The 16185-nt window shown below is 47.7% G+C and overlaps 2 protein-coding genes across 2 annotated transcripts in view; both read right to left on the bottom strand.

Moving 5' to 3' along the window:
* Positions 1–6677, bottom strand: part of CSUI_006811 (smc n terminal domain-containing protein) — a gene marked incomplete at its 3' end in the record, with an annotated part of 12428 nt that extends 5751 nt beyond the window's left edge. Inside the window, exons 1-7 of the mRNA XM_068066963.1 lie at positions 5254–6677; positions 3383–4745; positions 2727–2987; positions 2035–2262; positions 1488–1598; positions 1025–1168; positions 41–148 (exon numbers count right to left, since the gene is read on the bottom strand). Coding sequence (XP_067921063.1) covers positions 41–148; positions 1025–1168; positions 1488–1598; positions 2035–2262; positions 2727–2987; positions 3383–4153 — 1623 coding nt within the window. The 5' untranslated portion in view covers positions 4154–4745; positions 5254–6677. The remainder of the gene's footprint in view (positions 1–40; positions 149–1024; positions 1169–1487; positions 1599–2034; positions 2263–2726; positions 2988–3382; positions 4746–5253) is intronic.
* Positions 6678–7805: 1128 nt separating this feature from the next.
* On the bottom strand, positions 7806–15977 carry CSUI_006812 (calcium-dependent protein). The gene is made up of 11 exons (XM_068066964.1): positions 15634–15977; positions 14111–14162; positions 13112–13241; positions 12679–12838; positions 12411–12571; positions 11785–11876; positions 10945–11032; positions 10352–10445; positions 9638–9776; positions 9076–9168; positions 7806–8704 (listed from the first exon to the last, which is right to left on the bottom strand). Exons 1-11 carry the CDS (start codon positions 15858–15860, stop codon positions 8489–8491), a joined length of 1452 nt encoding a protein of 483 aa, XP_067921064.1. The 5' UTR covers positions 15861–15977; the 3' UTR covers positions 7806–8488.
* Between the last annotated feature and the right edge of the window lie 208 nt (positions 15978–16185).

A 16185-nucleotide genomic window follows, 5' to 3' on the forward strand; every position in this document is an offset into this window, starting at 1 on the left:
AGAGAGAGAGAGAGAAAGAAAGTAAGTTTACCATCCTTACAGTATCGAACTGTTGAGAGAGTTTATTGCCTTTGATCTCATCCTCTTTCTTTTGCAATTCATACTTTCTTAGCTCTTTGTGCTTCTTCTCATACACCTGGCTTATCTCCTGTACCATAAGAAGAGACATATGACAACGGGAGAAGAGAGATCTATCTTCTTCTTCTATCAGACTTTTCTTCTTCTTCTTAATCTGAATTGGCTTGAAGAGAAGCCATACCTCATACTACACTCCACATAGAGAAGAAGTAGAAGAATAAAAGAGAAAAAGGGAAGAAGAAAAGAGTTGAAGAGACAATTCATTCTTTATGAAAAGAGAGCAAATCAATCAAGAAGACTTTCTCTCGTTCTTAGAAACAGGTAGGCATGCCGCGAGAAAGAAACGTAAAGAAAGAGATGAAGCTTCACATAGAAAGAAACACGTGCTTGAGTGGAAAGAAAGAAAGAAAAGAAAAAGGAAAGATGACGGGAAAGAAAGAAGAAGGAAGGACGAAAGGGATGTGAGTGAAGAATAAAATAAAGACGCGAAAAATGTTCTATTGATCTGTGTGGTTGCCTTAGCAAGCTGTTCATACACCCCAAAGACAACACAGGCGTGTGAGAAGGATCATCATCCCCTCTATCTCAATATACTTGATCCTTTCTGAGGACTTCCTGCTGCGTACTCTCTATCTATCTATCTTTGATCTATCTATCTATCTATCGTTAATCTATGTATCTATCTATCTATCTATCTTTCTATCTGTCTATCTTTCTATCTGTCTATCGATCCATCTATCTAACTTAAATCTATCTAACTTTATTCTATCTACCTGTCTACCTATCTTCAAGCTATCTTTAATCTAGCTATCAGTCTATCTACCTTTGATCTATTTATTTATTTATTTATTTATCTCTATACAGACTCTCACCACACCACTGAATGGATTGCACTGCATGGTGGTCAATGAGGTAGTGTGAAAGAATAGCTCTTATGTAGTCATACCTGGCCCTCCGCTGCGACAAGGAGGAGAGAATTGATTTGGAGTTTCCGCTCTACTTGCAGATGTTTTAACGCTTCATTCTTCGCTGTCTCTAAATGCTTCATCTCTGCACCAGCCGCTCGACATCGGTTGGATTTCTCCTGGTACTTTAAAAGAAAGAGATAGGAAGGAAAGAAAGAAAGAGGGAGAAAGAAAGAAGGATGGAAAAAGGGAGAAAGAAAGAAAGAAAGATGAAGAGAGAGAAGCATTTGCGTGCTAGACTATTGAGAAGGAGGGCAGCAGATAGCCTGCCTACAGCTTATACAGCAGTATCACCTTCTCATACATCGTAGTACACCTCTTATCTTTCTTTCTTTCTCGAATCTATCGACCTTTCTTTATCTCCCCTTTATCTGGATACGTCGACGTGTCTACGTATGTTTTAAAGAGATGAGCACTTCGCCTTGCCTTTTGTGCGTTAGGTACCTGCTGACAAAAGTCCTCGTAGGTTTGCTGAGACTTTTCTATCGGTTCGATCAAGCGATTCGAACCAACGAGCTCTTCGAGATACTCCAGCAATCCCACCTCATCGACACGCTACTCACACACAATACAACAAGAAAAAGAAAAAGAAAGAAAAGAAAAAGAAAAGAGAAGAGGAAGGAGAAGAGGAGATGAGAAGGGAGAAGAAGAAACGAAAAGAAAAGAAGTGAGAAAGAAGATGCAGATGAGAACAAGAATAGGGAGAGAAACAGAGAGAGAGAAAGAATGACGCTCTCCACAAAGAAGAAGAAGAAGATTCAACATTCCTCTGACTGTGTACGTCATATACGACGAAGTAGATATAGATAGATAGATAGGTAAATTAAAGATAGATAGATTAAAGGTCCATAGATAAATAGATTTTAAGATAGATAGATAGATAGACTAAAGAAAGATAGATAGATAGATTGAAGAGAGATAGATACATGAATATGTCAATGTGCTTTCTTTTTCTTCCTTTTTCTCGAAATCTTTCTTTCTTTTTTCTTACGGATGCTTTAGGTTTCATGAGAGAGATTTGTTCGACCTCTCCTTGGAGAATGAGAAAGCGATTGTTTTGAAGATCTAGGCCTTTGGACTTGAGGAGTTCGATCACTTGCTTCTGCTGAGCTTTCTGTCCATTCACTCGATATTCTGTGCTGTTGGTAAGTCTCGATACTTCTCTTGAAATAAGAAATTTCGAATTCTCCACCACTTCATACTCATCTGTCTCCGGATTCTACAGACAACGATATCCCAAATCACATACACAAATACACAGAAAAGAAAGAAAGAAAGAAAGGAGTGAGAAAGAAAGGAAGTACAGATATGCATGCCTACGTGCATTCCGTCTTTATTCATTCACTCCATGGCTGGGCATGAAGAAGAAGAAAAGACTATCCATTCATTCCCTCTATACCCATATCATCTCTACGCATGCATGATTTGTAGACATACATTTCTATCCATACATACACAAAAAGACACAGAGAGCTGACATACAATGAGACAACAAGACATGTCAGACGCATAGACTAAAGACAGATAGACAGATAGATGCGGATGCACGTGAAAGAAGCATGTCTGTAAGAGAATGAAGAGAGAGTTGAGTACGAAGAAGGGCAGCGGGAGATGAGAAAAAGAGGCTGAAATAATGAAGAAGAAGAAGAGTTATTTCTTCTCTTATCTCCCTCCTCTACGTACTGTATCAATGATTTCTTGAAAGAAGATCGTAACTCTTGCTGACTGTATTAACGAAGAAGAAGAAGAGGAAGAAGAAGAACTTTTCTGAGTGTTCTTTCCTCCAGTTGAAGAAGAAGATGAAGAAGGAGCGGCGGAGTTGTGTATGAGTTCAACGACATTTTTCAAGCGAATTTGCTGCGCCCTCCTGCCGAAGACGAAAAGCATCGCATCGATGACGTTACTCTTGCCGCTCCCATTCGGACCCACAATTGCTGTAAAGTGCTAAAGAAAAAGAAGAAGGGAAAGAAGAAGAAGAAGAGAAGCAGGCGGTAAGAGTGAAAGAGCTTAGCGAAAGTAAGAAAGAGGCAAGAAGGAAAGAAAGAAAGAATGAAGAGAGGAGAAGAAGAAAGAGAGGAGAAAGGGAGAAAGGAAGGTAGGAGGGAGAAGCAGATGAACAAAAGAAAGAGAAGGAGATAAGAGAAGATCGAGAAACACGAATATCCGTGGGGACATGCATGTATAGCGATAGGTAGATAGATTGAAGACAGGTTAAAGATAGATAGATTATTAGAGAAAGACTAGAGATAGATAGGTAGATCGATAGATAGATTAAAGAGAGATAGGTAGATATGCATAGTAGTAGTAGTTATGTAGGAGAGACAGGGAGAGAGAGTTACCTTATGAAAAGGCCCGATGACTTTTTGTTTCCCGTAACTTTTGAAGTTCTCTAGGACGACTCTCTCGATCATGAGTCTCTTTCTTCTTGGGGCTTCGATTGTCTGAGAGGGAGGAGAAGGAAGAGAAAGAGGAAGAGGCGACTCGACAATTGCCATCGTTGGCATTTCTCCTTCTCTCTCATTCCTTCTCCAAGGAACCATCATCGTGGACCTTTCTTCTTCTTCTCTTGATTGAAGATCTCGATTCTCTTCTTCTGTTGGCCCCGTCGAGAAGCTTTTGCTGTCTTTATTCGCTCCTCGTCCTTCTTTCTCTCTTTCTTGATCCTCCTCTTCTCTTCCTGTTGAATTGGAAAGGAGATCCATCGAGTTTTCTTTATCTGCATGTGGGTGGAGGTTTTCTTCTGTCACTGTTTTGCTTCGATCTGTAGATGAGAGAAGAGAAGAAGAAACTTGAGAGGACGAAGAAGAAGACAGAAGAGAAGGAGGAGAGGGAGATAAACTGTTACTTTCTGACGGGTCTATAGAGGGATGATGACCCTGAGAAGAGAAAGTAGGGACATGAGGAGGAAGAGACACTTCAGCTCTTTCTCCTGACGAAACTTCACTTGGAGAAGGAGGCAGGGAAGGTGAGAAACAGAAAGTCTCGCTATCTTCAGCTGGATAATATACACTTGACGAATCGTTCACCGAGGAGGAAGAAGAAGAGGAAGAAGAAGAGGTCTTCTCTTCCTCTTCTTCTCCTTGTTGTTGTGGGTGTTGTCTATCCATCATGACGTTGCGACACAGAAGAAGAGGTTGCTTTCATCTTTCTTGCTTCTTCATTTCTGCTTCAATCCTTTAAGGGGGGAAGTGGAGAGAGACAAAGAGGAAGAAAAGAGAAAGAAGAAGAAAAGAAGAAGAGGCTGGAGATGATGGGAATAGACAGTATTGTTGGTGGAAGAAATGAATGAGGCACCTAAAGTGCGGGGAGGCTTTCTTCTTCTTCTCTCGTTCACCGCCTTCTTCCTTCTCTCTTCGTTCAGAGAACAAGGGAGAAAAGGCTTCCAGGAAGATAGAATCCTATCAGCATTCTTTCTTTCTTTACCACATAGATCAAACGAGATGTATTCGCTCTCTGCTAGATCTACCTATCTTGCTTTCTTCTATCTGTCTTTCATCAATCTATCTATCTTTAATGCGCCCTGTCTATCTCCTCTGTTAGGCAGGGCTTTCTTTCTGTAGATCTCTCCCGTTTCCGCATGTTCTCGAGAAAAACGTAATTTTCCTCTAAGGCCAGGATGACATCACGACTGAAGAGAAACGAAAGGTGAAAAGGATCGAAGAAGAAGAAGACGAAGAGGAACTAAGGAAGAGGTCTCTCGATCTGAAGACAAAGAAAGAGAGGAGGACGAACTAAGGAGAGATGAGACACTTCTTGGAGGGGAGGGAAAGAAAGAAAGAAAGAAAAGAGATAGATAAGAAAGAAAGAAAAGAGATAGATAAGAAAGAAAGAAAAGAGATAGATAAGAAAGAAAGAAAAGAGAGATAAGAAAGAAAGAAGAGAAAGAAGTCAAGAGTTTCTTGTAGCTACTGATCTCTCTTGTTTCTCTTTGTCTCCGGAGATTGCTCGATAAGAAGAAGAAGAAGCGGTCGATTGCATGAGAAGAAGCACAAGTGCAGCGGAGAGGCAAAAGAATAGAAGAAAGAAAGGACAGCAAAAGAGAGAAAGAACGGAAGTGTGAAGATTGGGACAACACTATGAAAGGGACTTGAGAAACATATGTAGAAAGCCAAGGAAGAAAAGATATAGATACAGAAAAGACCTGGCACACACATATTCACGCACGTACATACACAGAGATAGAGACAGACATAGGCATACATACACTTACCTGAAAGAAAAGACAAGACGAAGAGAGACGGCGGCAGGAAGAAGAAGAACTGTGGATGTAGAAGAATGGATAGAAAGGGAGAGAGAAAGACGAAAAAGAAAGAAAGAGCGGTAAGAAGAAAAAAGAATGAAGAGTCTGTTGCTGCTATCGAGAGAATGGGGGGTTCACATATAGGAAAGGAGAAAAGAACGACCCGAGTTTTTTCTTTAGTAAGTGAACGAAGAAAGGCAGAGAGATAGAAAGATTAGAGATAGTCGATCTATCTATCCATCTATCCGTGTCTATCTATCCTTCTCTACACATGAGAGACATGCCAATGCGACCGCAGTAGTTACATGAAGACCAAGAGAAAGAACGAAAGAAGAAGAAGAGAGCACAAGTCAAGGTAGGAAAGAAGGATGAAGAAGAGAAAATGGTAGATAGCCTTCTCTCTTGTGTGAATTTTCTTTCTCTCTCCATCTCACTCTCTTTCTTTCTTTCCTTCTTCCTTTCTTTTTCGTTTCTTTCTTTCTCTCTCTTGCTCATTCTTGCGTCCTTTTGCTCTGTCTCTCTGTCTCCTCATGTAAGAGACCTGCAAAGAAAGTGAATCTCTAAGAAAGGAAATCACAAGGCACAGAAAAGTCTCATTTGCAAGACATCGAGCAGTGTATGTAAGGCCTAAAGGAAGATGCGAACGAGAAAAAAAGAAAGACGAAGAAAAGAAGCATAAGACAGATGAGAGAGCGAAAGGGTAAAGAAAGAGGTAGATGAGGTGAGATGAGAAAAAGAAAGAGGAGTTGAGAAAGAAAGTGTCACATGCGCTCTCAAGCGTGCGTGTGTACGGGAGAATCTCTCAGGTCTCGAGATTCTTCGAGTCCAAGTCAGCTAATTAAAGAAACGAGAGAAGAAGAGACTTTTTTTTCTTGATTCTCAGCATGAAAGGAGAGAAAGACAAATAAACAAGAACAAGACGAGAAAGTAGAAAGGTCAAAGATCGACCGATCCACCCATGTCGCCGCTATGAGAAACAAGACCTCCCCGCCTCCCTTGGGAGGCCGGAGGGGGAGAAGGAAGGGGGGGAGAATAAAAAGGGGGAGTGTAAGGGGAGAGAGGCTTCTGAAGAAAGTTCCTTGCTTTCCTTGGTCAGATTCCAAAAACGAGAGTTTCTTAGAAGGAGAGTGACGATGTTGCAAAGCAAAGAAGAGCAGCTCGGGAGAGGGGGAGGGGGGAGAGAGAGAGGGGTTTACAGGAAGGGCAAGAAGAAAATCTCTCTCTGGTTTTGAACGAAGAAAAAAAGAAGGCGAGGTGAATGGTCTACGTTAAGACCTGCCTTTTCACCTCACTTTTCTTGCACTTACGCAGAAACGAGGAGGAAGCCTTCTCCGTGCGAGACCTCTTTCTTTCTCTCTCTACACTTGCCTCTACAGCTCAAACAAATCCACATCTCTGGCTCTATACATTCACACGGATCCTTCGCATATATCAAGACACATATATTCCGATACAGACATCTATAGGACGCACCTATCTTTCTGCCTGTAGGCAACCGCGGATCGACAGATAAATGGTGAAGAGCTCACCAGAAATATCATAGCTAGACCATGGACCGTAATAATATGTAGAATCGTTTCTGCACAAAGCATTCGGGTGTAGAGAATGAAAAAGGAAAGATTTCTTGTCCCACTGAAAGACGCGGCAACTGTTGCTCTGTGTCCGGATAGTTCGTTTGAAATGTGACAGGCTTGGATGCCCTCTCTTGGCAATAGAAAGGCGCCGCCCGTCCTCCACAGTAGACAACAGAGAGCAGCCGTTGTTGACCGTGACAACGCTTAGACGCTTTTGGCAAGGCCTATCTATACCTATCCTATGGTGGTGTGTCCGGCGCCTAACTTCTCACGCACTTTTCTCGAAGTTTCTCAGCCTGAGCTCGAATGAAATGGTGAACGACGGGGCTTCAGGGTCACCACCGTTACGCTTTCATAGCCTGAGGGGTCATTTCTTATGTCGCGCAGTGCGACATGATCAAACATTCTCCCAGACGCTGGCACATCCTCCTGCTTACTGGTCTTCCCCTGTATACCGATGCGTCCGTCACTCGCTCGCTGTCCCACGTGTGCTCTCTGGTAGCCCTATCACCCCTTTCCGGTAGGCACTCGCCGCCCTGCCAGGCCGTTTGCACTGTAGTCAACCTCATCAAGCCCTCAAAGGCTCATCAAGACCGAAGTTACTGAAAGACGTGCTTACCGCGGGCAGTCTGGTCTTGTTGCTTGCACGACACAGCGCAGAACGGCGTGGTGGACAGCCGGCGATCTCTCAGGGGCTTGCTCTCTACTTCCGCTGGCAGCAAATAGACAGACTGTGACTGTGCTCGGTGATACACGCTGGCTCCGAGATGCCGGGGGGTAGAGAGAGGGCTACAGCTGCCTTAACCCGGAGCGGGCCTCTCGAAGCATGCCTTGCCGTAAGGAGATTCGAATGTGCTCCTAGTGAATCCAGCGACCACTCGGACACATTCGATCGCCAGTAGACACTTTAGTCTGCAAGCACTCCGGTTACTGCTCTAGCAAAAAAAAAAAAAAACACGCCCTTGCATGCACTGCTTCAAACGGCACGCACGTAGAGACACTGATTGCTGGGAATCTGGACGAAATAACTGAGCACCAACGGATGTGAAAGAAAGAACAAAACGGGAGTACCTCTGTAGACTACATTTTGAAGTCACACACGTCATCTTCAGAAACACGACACAGAACAGCATCAGCGCTCCTCGCACCCCAGTCGACGGCTTTTTTGGATCGGTTACTTTTGCACTGTCGCGCCCGGAGCCGCTCTGGTTACCCATCGCTCCCACCACTGTACGGCTTTGAAACAGCGGCCGGCGACATATGAGCGCTAAAACCCGTAGAACTTCTTTAGACTGGATTCTACCACGTTTAGGTTGACCCATGACGGAAGATGTCCATCATTAAGCTCTACCGTCCCGGAAGAGGGAGTGCTCGCCACCTCCGGCACAGAGTGTCGAGGAGAGACTGAGCCAAGTCGAAAACAGGTCCGAGGCGAGAGAGGAACATCATCCTCAACCCGAAACAGCGGAGGTGACTTGAGCTTTTTTATCGTCAGGCCAAGACACGTATGTCGTTACAGCGTCTTCGTCTATCTTATCATAGAGGAGCAGATGCGTTGAGACAGATTCGCATTAGTATTTTACGTCAGCAAACACCGGTCGCCTAGTGCAGCCGCCTGACTATTATCTCGGTCAGGCGGGCGACAATATGGCCTTGCACGCCCCGTCTACGTGACAGCTTGATTTCGGAGAAACAACGGGTATGGGCGAGCCTTCCCCGCTACTACTATTCTGAGGGGGATGAATGGCCGCGTTTGTAAGGCAAGGAGCCTGACAGCTTCCATCGCCTCCCCCGTGCGAGAAGTCCTCTTGCGTCTCGCGTAATGCAGAGTCACCGCCATCGCGAAGCTATACGCAGCCCACAAAATCACCCGGAGCATATCAGCTATCAGACAGAAGCTCGGGGAATGCCAATGCATGGTGTATATAAAGAAATGTGTACACCCGCAAAAAGTACGAATAGAGGCGTGTCGCCCGAGGGTGCGCGCCGGTCCCCGCCAGTGCATCTTAGCGTATAGACCAGTAACTACTCCAGGTGGCTCAGCTCTAGACTTGAGACGGCGCAACCCGGACAGGCAGTCACGGGTAAAGCTCTTAAGCTCCTTGAGGCGCATGTCTGCTAGACCTGGAACTGCTGGGGATTTTACGGCGCTTGCCAAGTACATATCAAAAACTACGTCAACGCACAGACCGACAAAAGCATAGTGTCCTATACTTACAGGAGACAGGATTTCAGGGGGGGGCAGGGCGTTGGCGAGTCTAAGGCTGCTGCTCCCCTCAGGAGCCTCATCGGTAGTCAGCGCCAGCATGAACTGCAGGGAGAAAAGAGACATCCGAGGTAACGGCTTCGTCGCTACAGCGGAAAGGGTCGTCGCCGGACCATCTGACGGTCTAGTCACGAACCATTTACGTCGGGACTCACAGCAGACGGACATCTCCAAAGCCTTATCCCTGCGAAGCTCTATGATCAGGCAGGGAACTGAAGTGAGGGATCTTCCAAAGCCAGGGAAAGGCGTGTTTGGCGTAACACGAGCGTGACTCCGGAATCGACAAGAAAAAAGAAAGTTAGCGTCACTTTGTGTTACAGAATGCTTGCTGAACAGGATGAGACTACCTGCAACTGCCAAGAAAGCTGCGCGGAGGGGTGATCCCTTCTGGTTGCATAGTCTGTTCAAAGCGAGATTGTAAACAAGTTCACAAGGTGGCGAAGTCCTGGAAGGAGATAGTCTATACTAAGTTGAAGACTAGCAAGCGTATGGACAGAACGTGTGAATAACGTACTTCGTCAAAGTCGATCACGCCATTTTGCTTGCGATCGCATTGGCGCAATATATCCTCGGCAGGGATGCTGTCGTAGCTGTCCCCCAGCACATAGCGAAGATTGTCCAAGCTGATGTGCCCGCTGTTGTCTACGTCAAACCTAAGAGCAAACAAGCACCCTGCACTCTATCAACGGAACATCGGGTTATTTCTTATCACTCCTAGGGGCATAACAACGTCGGAAAAAGAGCTGGTACAGGGCCAGTCACCAGGAAGCGAGGGGGATGAACACTGAACGGTGCGCCGACAGACAAGCAGCATGTGCCAGGAGCTCAGAGTCGCTTCTAAAGGTAGCTGAAAACGAAGAAGCCACCACGGGCATGCTATGGACAAGGGGGACACACATGATCAAGCAGCATGTGTTTGGCTATCTCAACGGCAAGAAGGATAGGGAACCTATCAATTTATCCATGCTATAGCTGCCGTCGCTTCTCACACTTTTATTCTTTTCTTCTGAATACAGAAGACGAGTGCAGCATGAGTGGTTCGGGGAAAGAAGAAGGAAAAAAGAGAACAAGAGCCGAGTAGAAGCGACTTCCACAGTCATTGGTGGCGATAGCTTCTGAAGACCCCGTAGAGTCACAAAAACTTCAAAGTTAGTGATAGACGACGAAACAGACTCATTGCCTTTCGTCAATATGGTTATGAAAGAGGTTTAACTGTCTTGAGACCCACCGGTCAAACGCTTCTCTTATCAGCTGATCGTTCAGGGCCATTCGAGTCTGTAAGGTCGCCGCCAAGAATTCGCTATAGTTGATCTCCTCTGCTCCTGAAGAAAACACCCCCGCCGCGCATGATCTCTTCTACGTTTGTTCACAGGGTAAGGGGAGGCACCTAGGCTTGGGCTTGTCGAGTTCATTCATGAAGACTGCGTGAAATCGCGAAGGCGCGATCCACGCTCTCCCTATGCGGAGCACTCCTCTGTGTGGTCACACCCCAGGCTACACTGGCAGCTAGGTGAGGTGGGAGAAGGCCTGGCCACCACAGACGTCCGGGGTGTGACGAGAAGAGATGCCTGACGCTTGTCGGCTGAAAATTAGCCTGAGAAAATAGGTACGGCCTCGCGGGAGCACAGTGTTTAGAGCCGCAGAAAAGCCACGCAGGCAGGTTGATATACGTGTACACCTGACAAAAGCAAGAAACTCCAGCAACCAACAGCATCGGGAGCGACTGAGAAGTGAAGAGGTAAACCAAGCAGGCGTGAAACTGCAGAAGCGGTTGACTATGAAAGGCTCTCCCCGGCAAGAGCTTGCCAGTGTTGGCCTTACCCGACTGATCGATACGCTGGAATATGCGCAAAGCCTCTTCACGGGGAATATCAAGAAAGGTAACAAGGACCTCGACCAAGCGATTCATCTGCAGGCGTAAGAGCATACTTCTACAAGCATAGTCAGTGGAGGTTGTTTTTCTACCGGACAGCGGCGCCGTTTCAATGGACGGATACGAACCACAGAGGAACGTGGGCCTCTAAGCACGCAAGCAAAGCCCGCGGTCTTCGGTGGGAAGATCACCACCAGTGAAGCCATCCCGTTGGTAGAGAAAGGAAAGAAAAAGACCGGAGACCAAAAAGAATGGTGAAGATGATGGTGGAGGTACAGCCCAAAATCTTGCAGGGCTCTCATCTTGGGTGAAGTACCAGATACACCTGACCACATATGAAATCGACCCAGAGATATACAGTTAGAAAGAAACACGCATGTATATTGCGCTTGTACAGCAACGGGCGGCACTGACTCTTAAAGGATCGCTAAAGAGAGGATTAGCCTCGCAGCGTGGGAGTCGAGAAACTTTCCTTTCTCGTAGGAAACCGAACCACGCAGCAGAGACAATGTTAGTCTGCAACCCCCTTGGCCTTCTCGAGACTCCTTCGCCTTCTCTCGAGTGTACACGCACCTCAGCTTTTCTCNNTTCCCCCTGACTAGTTGCTTATTGATCACTGGCCTCCGAACAAAGTATCCTGACATACTAGCGACTCAGCCGCCGCTTGCAGCTAGCGGCAAGCATGCCATCGTGTCTATTCAGCTAGCTGTCTTGTCTTCTTCCCAACCAATGCTCACTTGGAGACTGGCGCACCCTACAATACCAAGACAAACACCCAGGAGGCTCACTTTTATGCATCCGCTGTTGTCGACGTCGATCTTCCTGAAGTACTTCTCAAGATCGTCAAGCCTTTCGGAGTCCATCGACATGGCGATTAACCCTAGAACGAACGCGAAAGACAACATACTCGCACCCACAAAATGAGAAACCAAACCGGTGTGCCAAGAGGAAACGGCGAGGGGCCGACGTTCCCGGCTAAGCGGAGGGGGTAGACCTACACGGCCTGCTGCACTGTGACAACACGCAAAGAGACACCAATGAGGTGAGAAACACTCCCCCCAATACCGAGACGGTTTTCTACATCCGTTGCACTTCTCTAACGAGGTGTTCTCTCCTTCAGTCATCTTGAGTCTGTCGAGAAGAGCAGATACAACAGGTAACGCAAAGAGGCGGGGGCCTGCCCCTTCCTGGCTGTGCCCTTGGTAGGGATCGTGTGCGAAGAGGATAGGAAAGATACAGGCGGCACCGGGGAGCCGAGCAGCAGACAGAATCGAGTGCATATGCACACACTAAGATCCATAAGAGAAATACATACATCTATATATATGTACCACGTAGCATTCCTCTGCCTTCTTTAGTAGTAAAAGATTCGACAAGCCAGCCGTTCAGCCACGGTGTCAACGTGAGATCTCACCCAAGGACGCCCGTTTGATCGCGGAGCAGGCCGCGAAATGTTGCATGCTCTTCAGCACACTAACATCGATCTCTGTCTTTGCCAGTTCCTCTTGCACTGTTGCATTAAGCCAGGGGTGCTTCAAGGCGTCTTCAGCTGATGGTCGCGCCTCCGGATTTCTCCTGGAAACGGAGAAGTCAAGTGTCACAAGCGACCAGATGAAGCGACGTAGAATAGCGTGCAAGAGATTCGATGGCTAGTCAGCAGCATTTTACTATCTTCAACTCACATGAGTACTGATCGGATGAAGTCTTTAGCTTGATCTGAGATGCCGCGCCATCGAGGGCCATCCATCGTGTAGGCACACCTGCGAATCTTGATGAGAATGTCTTGGTCATCCTGACCTGTGAAAGGAGGGCTGCCACTCAAAAGCATGTAGACGATGACGCCTGGAGAAAACACATGCGCGCACGGGGGAAAGGAAACCACCAACTGGGTAAGGGCCGAAATTAGTGAAAGTGTCCATGTGGAGCCACAAGGGCGTGTTGAAAAAAGGAAGGCTAACGGACTACTTCGGAATTGCACCTGAGGTCGATCACTTTCTTCTAAAGGTACAGCGCTATCACGTGGAGCGCGACGGCTGGCTGCACCCACAGAAGCTTGGCCTCCCCCACTCACGTCCGATCAACGCAAGGCCAAGGCCTGTCGTCCAGGCCGCTCACCTATGCTCCACAAGTCACACTTCTCGTTGTACTTTCCATCCATGACCTCGGGAGCCACATAGTAAACGGTGCCGTGCATTGCCGTCATTAGAGCTCCGGGGTGAAAGATACGGCTGAATCCGAAATCGATCTGAAAAGAGAAGAGCAGAAGACAAAGCTGCCCTTGAAACAATGTTCTTCATGCAGGGGGACGGTGCACCCATGAGTGTAGAGTTGAAGGCAGAGCAACTTTAACAGGCCTTGGAGGAGGAACAGTAGAGGAACAGCGCGACCACCGATTAAGAAACATGCACGACTTCTCACGAGCAACGCGATGCAGGGGGGTCAGAGCGGAGCTCTTTGTAGTAGGCGAGCGCCCGACTCCTTTAAGGTCTATGGCAGCTTAGGAAAGCGGAGAAGAAGAAAAACCAGAAAAGGACAAGCCCGGCTATGGAATTTGGAGCCACCCACTGCTTCCCTTTACAAGGGAGAAAACAAGCCAATCTGGTTAACTCAATCTTGGAGCTCACGACCCCCAGTTCGCTTCATAAGCGACTTTGCTGGTTGAAGCCATTTAGGCTGACTTGCGTCTGGAGTTGAGCGGGCATGTTCTTTCGTATCTGAGGGACGGCCTGGGGAATTGTGCCTGGGCTAGTGTGGCTTCTTTTCATAGCTTATCAGTGGTGTCCCTTCGCGCTGCAGTCGCCACGTCTTTTCTCCACCACAATTGTCGAAAGATGCGAGCTCTCGTCTTCAACCCTATCCATCAATAGGCTATTTCCAGAACAGACCTGGGCGCTACGCCCCTCGTTGAACAGTAAGCGCCAGCCTCAAGACGAAAGCAGGGGTCCCTCGCAGACAAAAGCATACCATCTTCAAGCGATAGTGCATTAGATCAACATCTATCTTATCTTTCTGGGCATCCAACAGGCACAGCGCTTGTACTATATCCTCTAGCTTCGGCCCGGGGGCTAGAAGAGGTGGGGGCGCTGCCGAGACAAAACACAAGAAAAGACTTACGAGTTTCAGAGGAGCGTCGTCACTGCTGTCGCGATAGACCCAGTTCTCCAACCTAGACGACGAGACGCACATAGAAAGCAGACATGTCACAGTTTGAGCTCAGTCTCCCCCCTGTGAAATTCTTATCACTTTTTTGACGAGAAGACCACAGTACGCTCTCCTGCAAAAAAGGATGGATCGAGGGACCGCCCCCGAATAGAATGGGGGCCATTCGCCTCTCCGTATATCTACGGTTGGTTGTCACTCACGTTCCGCTGTGCGAGCAGGTACTAGCGTGTATATTTGAAAACGCACTTCGGACGTCTTAACACACACCCTCATCATCGTCCATTACTCCCCTTTTGGCTTGGAGCTTCTTTTTATCGGTCAACTACCACCTGCCTCCACACCCCTCTCAGTCGCAAGATATCACAACGGCAAGTTGACTGAAGCCTTGTCTTTCCTCTATGCTCATGGGAGAATACGTAAGAACACACTTTCACGCGCTACAGACGTCTGAGGCAGGCTTGGAGATCAGGCGACAAACGAACAGATGGACACGCGAAGAGCCGAATAAAGAAGGATCTCGTCCTGGAGAAGTACAGCATCACTCTCCGGGCTGAAGAACGAAAGTAGAGCGTCTTTGCGCGTGGCTGCTGTGTGCCCTGAACCGCCCTTTACCGCGCTGTTGACATAAGTTGTCGTGCCCTGTCGCGAAGCCAAGAAGAGCACCTAGGTTGTAGCAGGTGCGCGACTCTAACAGCCCTTCATGCATAGGCTTTCGCTGGTCTTGTTCCATCCGCAGAAAGACAATGCATGCGTACAACAACGACGTCTTGTATAAAAGTTAGCAGATACTCCCTGTCAAAGTTCGTGTACGGCGCTCATCGCCGCGGGGACATACGGACAGGCCTTCACTTGCTTAATTCTATACGCTATGATGTCCCCGCTACAACGGGGGCTCGGGAGCAGCCAGTAACTAAGGAGCTGCTCCTCACAACGCAGCACTCCTCGGTTCCCTCACCCCCCCGCATGCCTTGAACCACAGAGGCGGTGATTCTACGGTCTTTGCCCGTCAAATCTCCTTCCTCCTAGAGATATGAGGAACAAGGAGACCGAAGAAAATGTACGTCCGTGTCTCGAAACAAGGCAATCGTCAAAGGAGAACGACACTGCGCGTCCCTGGCTCTCTTTCTCCGATATCTCCCACAAACGGCAGTGCAAGCACCTCGCAACTCACGTATTAGAGAGAACAAGACGGTCGTTAAACAGACAGATTTGGTTCGGCAGGCGGGCTAAGGCTCTCTCTGCCGTCCGCAGCAGAGAGAGCCTTTCGCATATCCCAGCTACACATGCATCAGGCCTTTTCATAAACACCAGGTCTGATGTTGCAAGACTCCAGATACACGGAGCTTTGGCGGTAAACTGAACTACGACATCCGCCACTGTAGAGCTTCGCCTCACTTCGGTCCGCCTGCGCTTATTTTGTTCACAGTATAGAACGTCAATGGAAAGACTTCGGGATGAATGAGCTGAAAGCTTACTTCAGATCTCTATGGCATATATGCCGCTGATGGCAATAGTTGATAGCCGACAGCATCTGGCGCGTCACCCTGGCCGCATGGGTTTCGCTATACCTCTTCTTTCGTGCTAGTCGATCATAGAGCTCCTTGCCCGTGCAGAGTTCCATGACCAGGTGAATACACCTTTGTGGAGTTCCTTGGCCAGTCAGAGAAGTCCGACGAGCCCCACCTTGAGATCTGCTTCGCATCGGTGCACAGACAGGGGGTGAGTTCGCTGACGACGCCGCTGGGGCGCCTGGGGCCCGACCGCCAGGTAGGGCGGGGACTTCACCTTTGCTGTTCTGTTGCTGCAATCTTCTCTCTACAGGGAGAAACGTACACGATAAAAAGACAGCCGGAATGTATTCCAGAGAGTCGTCCGCATGCACGAAACGAGCTGTGATGCTACGTGGCTAGCTAGATACTCAGAAGAGATCCCTTGTTACCAGAACCCTCTCTCCACCGCGTCGCGTTAGGGTATTGTGTTTCGTGGCGGGTGAACAGCTGGAAGTACACCCGGTGTCCGTGTTGTAC

The sequence above is a fragment of the Cystoisospora suis genome, assembly GCF_002600585.1.
Source record: "Cystoisospora suis strain Wien I chromosome Unknown contig_3507, whole genome shotgun sequence".
Lineage (NCBI taxonomy): Eukaryota > Apicomplexa > Conoidasida > Eucoccidiorida > Sarcocystidae > Cystoisospora > Cystoisospora suis.

What these genes read in the sequence shown, in the direction of transcription:
- CSUI_006812 (XM_068066964.1), bottom strand. Translation starts at nt 15,860, where the DNA reads ATGCGAAGCAGATCTCAAGGTGGGGCTCGTCGGACTTCTCTGACTGGC. An exon ending in ATATGCCATAGAGATCTGAA is followed by an intron (nt 14,163 to 15,633) that starts GTAAGCTTTCAG and finishes CTCGTCGTCTAG; the next exon opens with GTTGGAGAACTGGGTCTATC. An exon ending in GCGTGATCGACTTTGACGAA is followed by an intron (nt 9,169 to 9,637) that starts GTACGTTATTCA and finishes TTCTCCCTGCAG; the next exon opens with TTCATGCTGGCGCTGACTAC.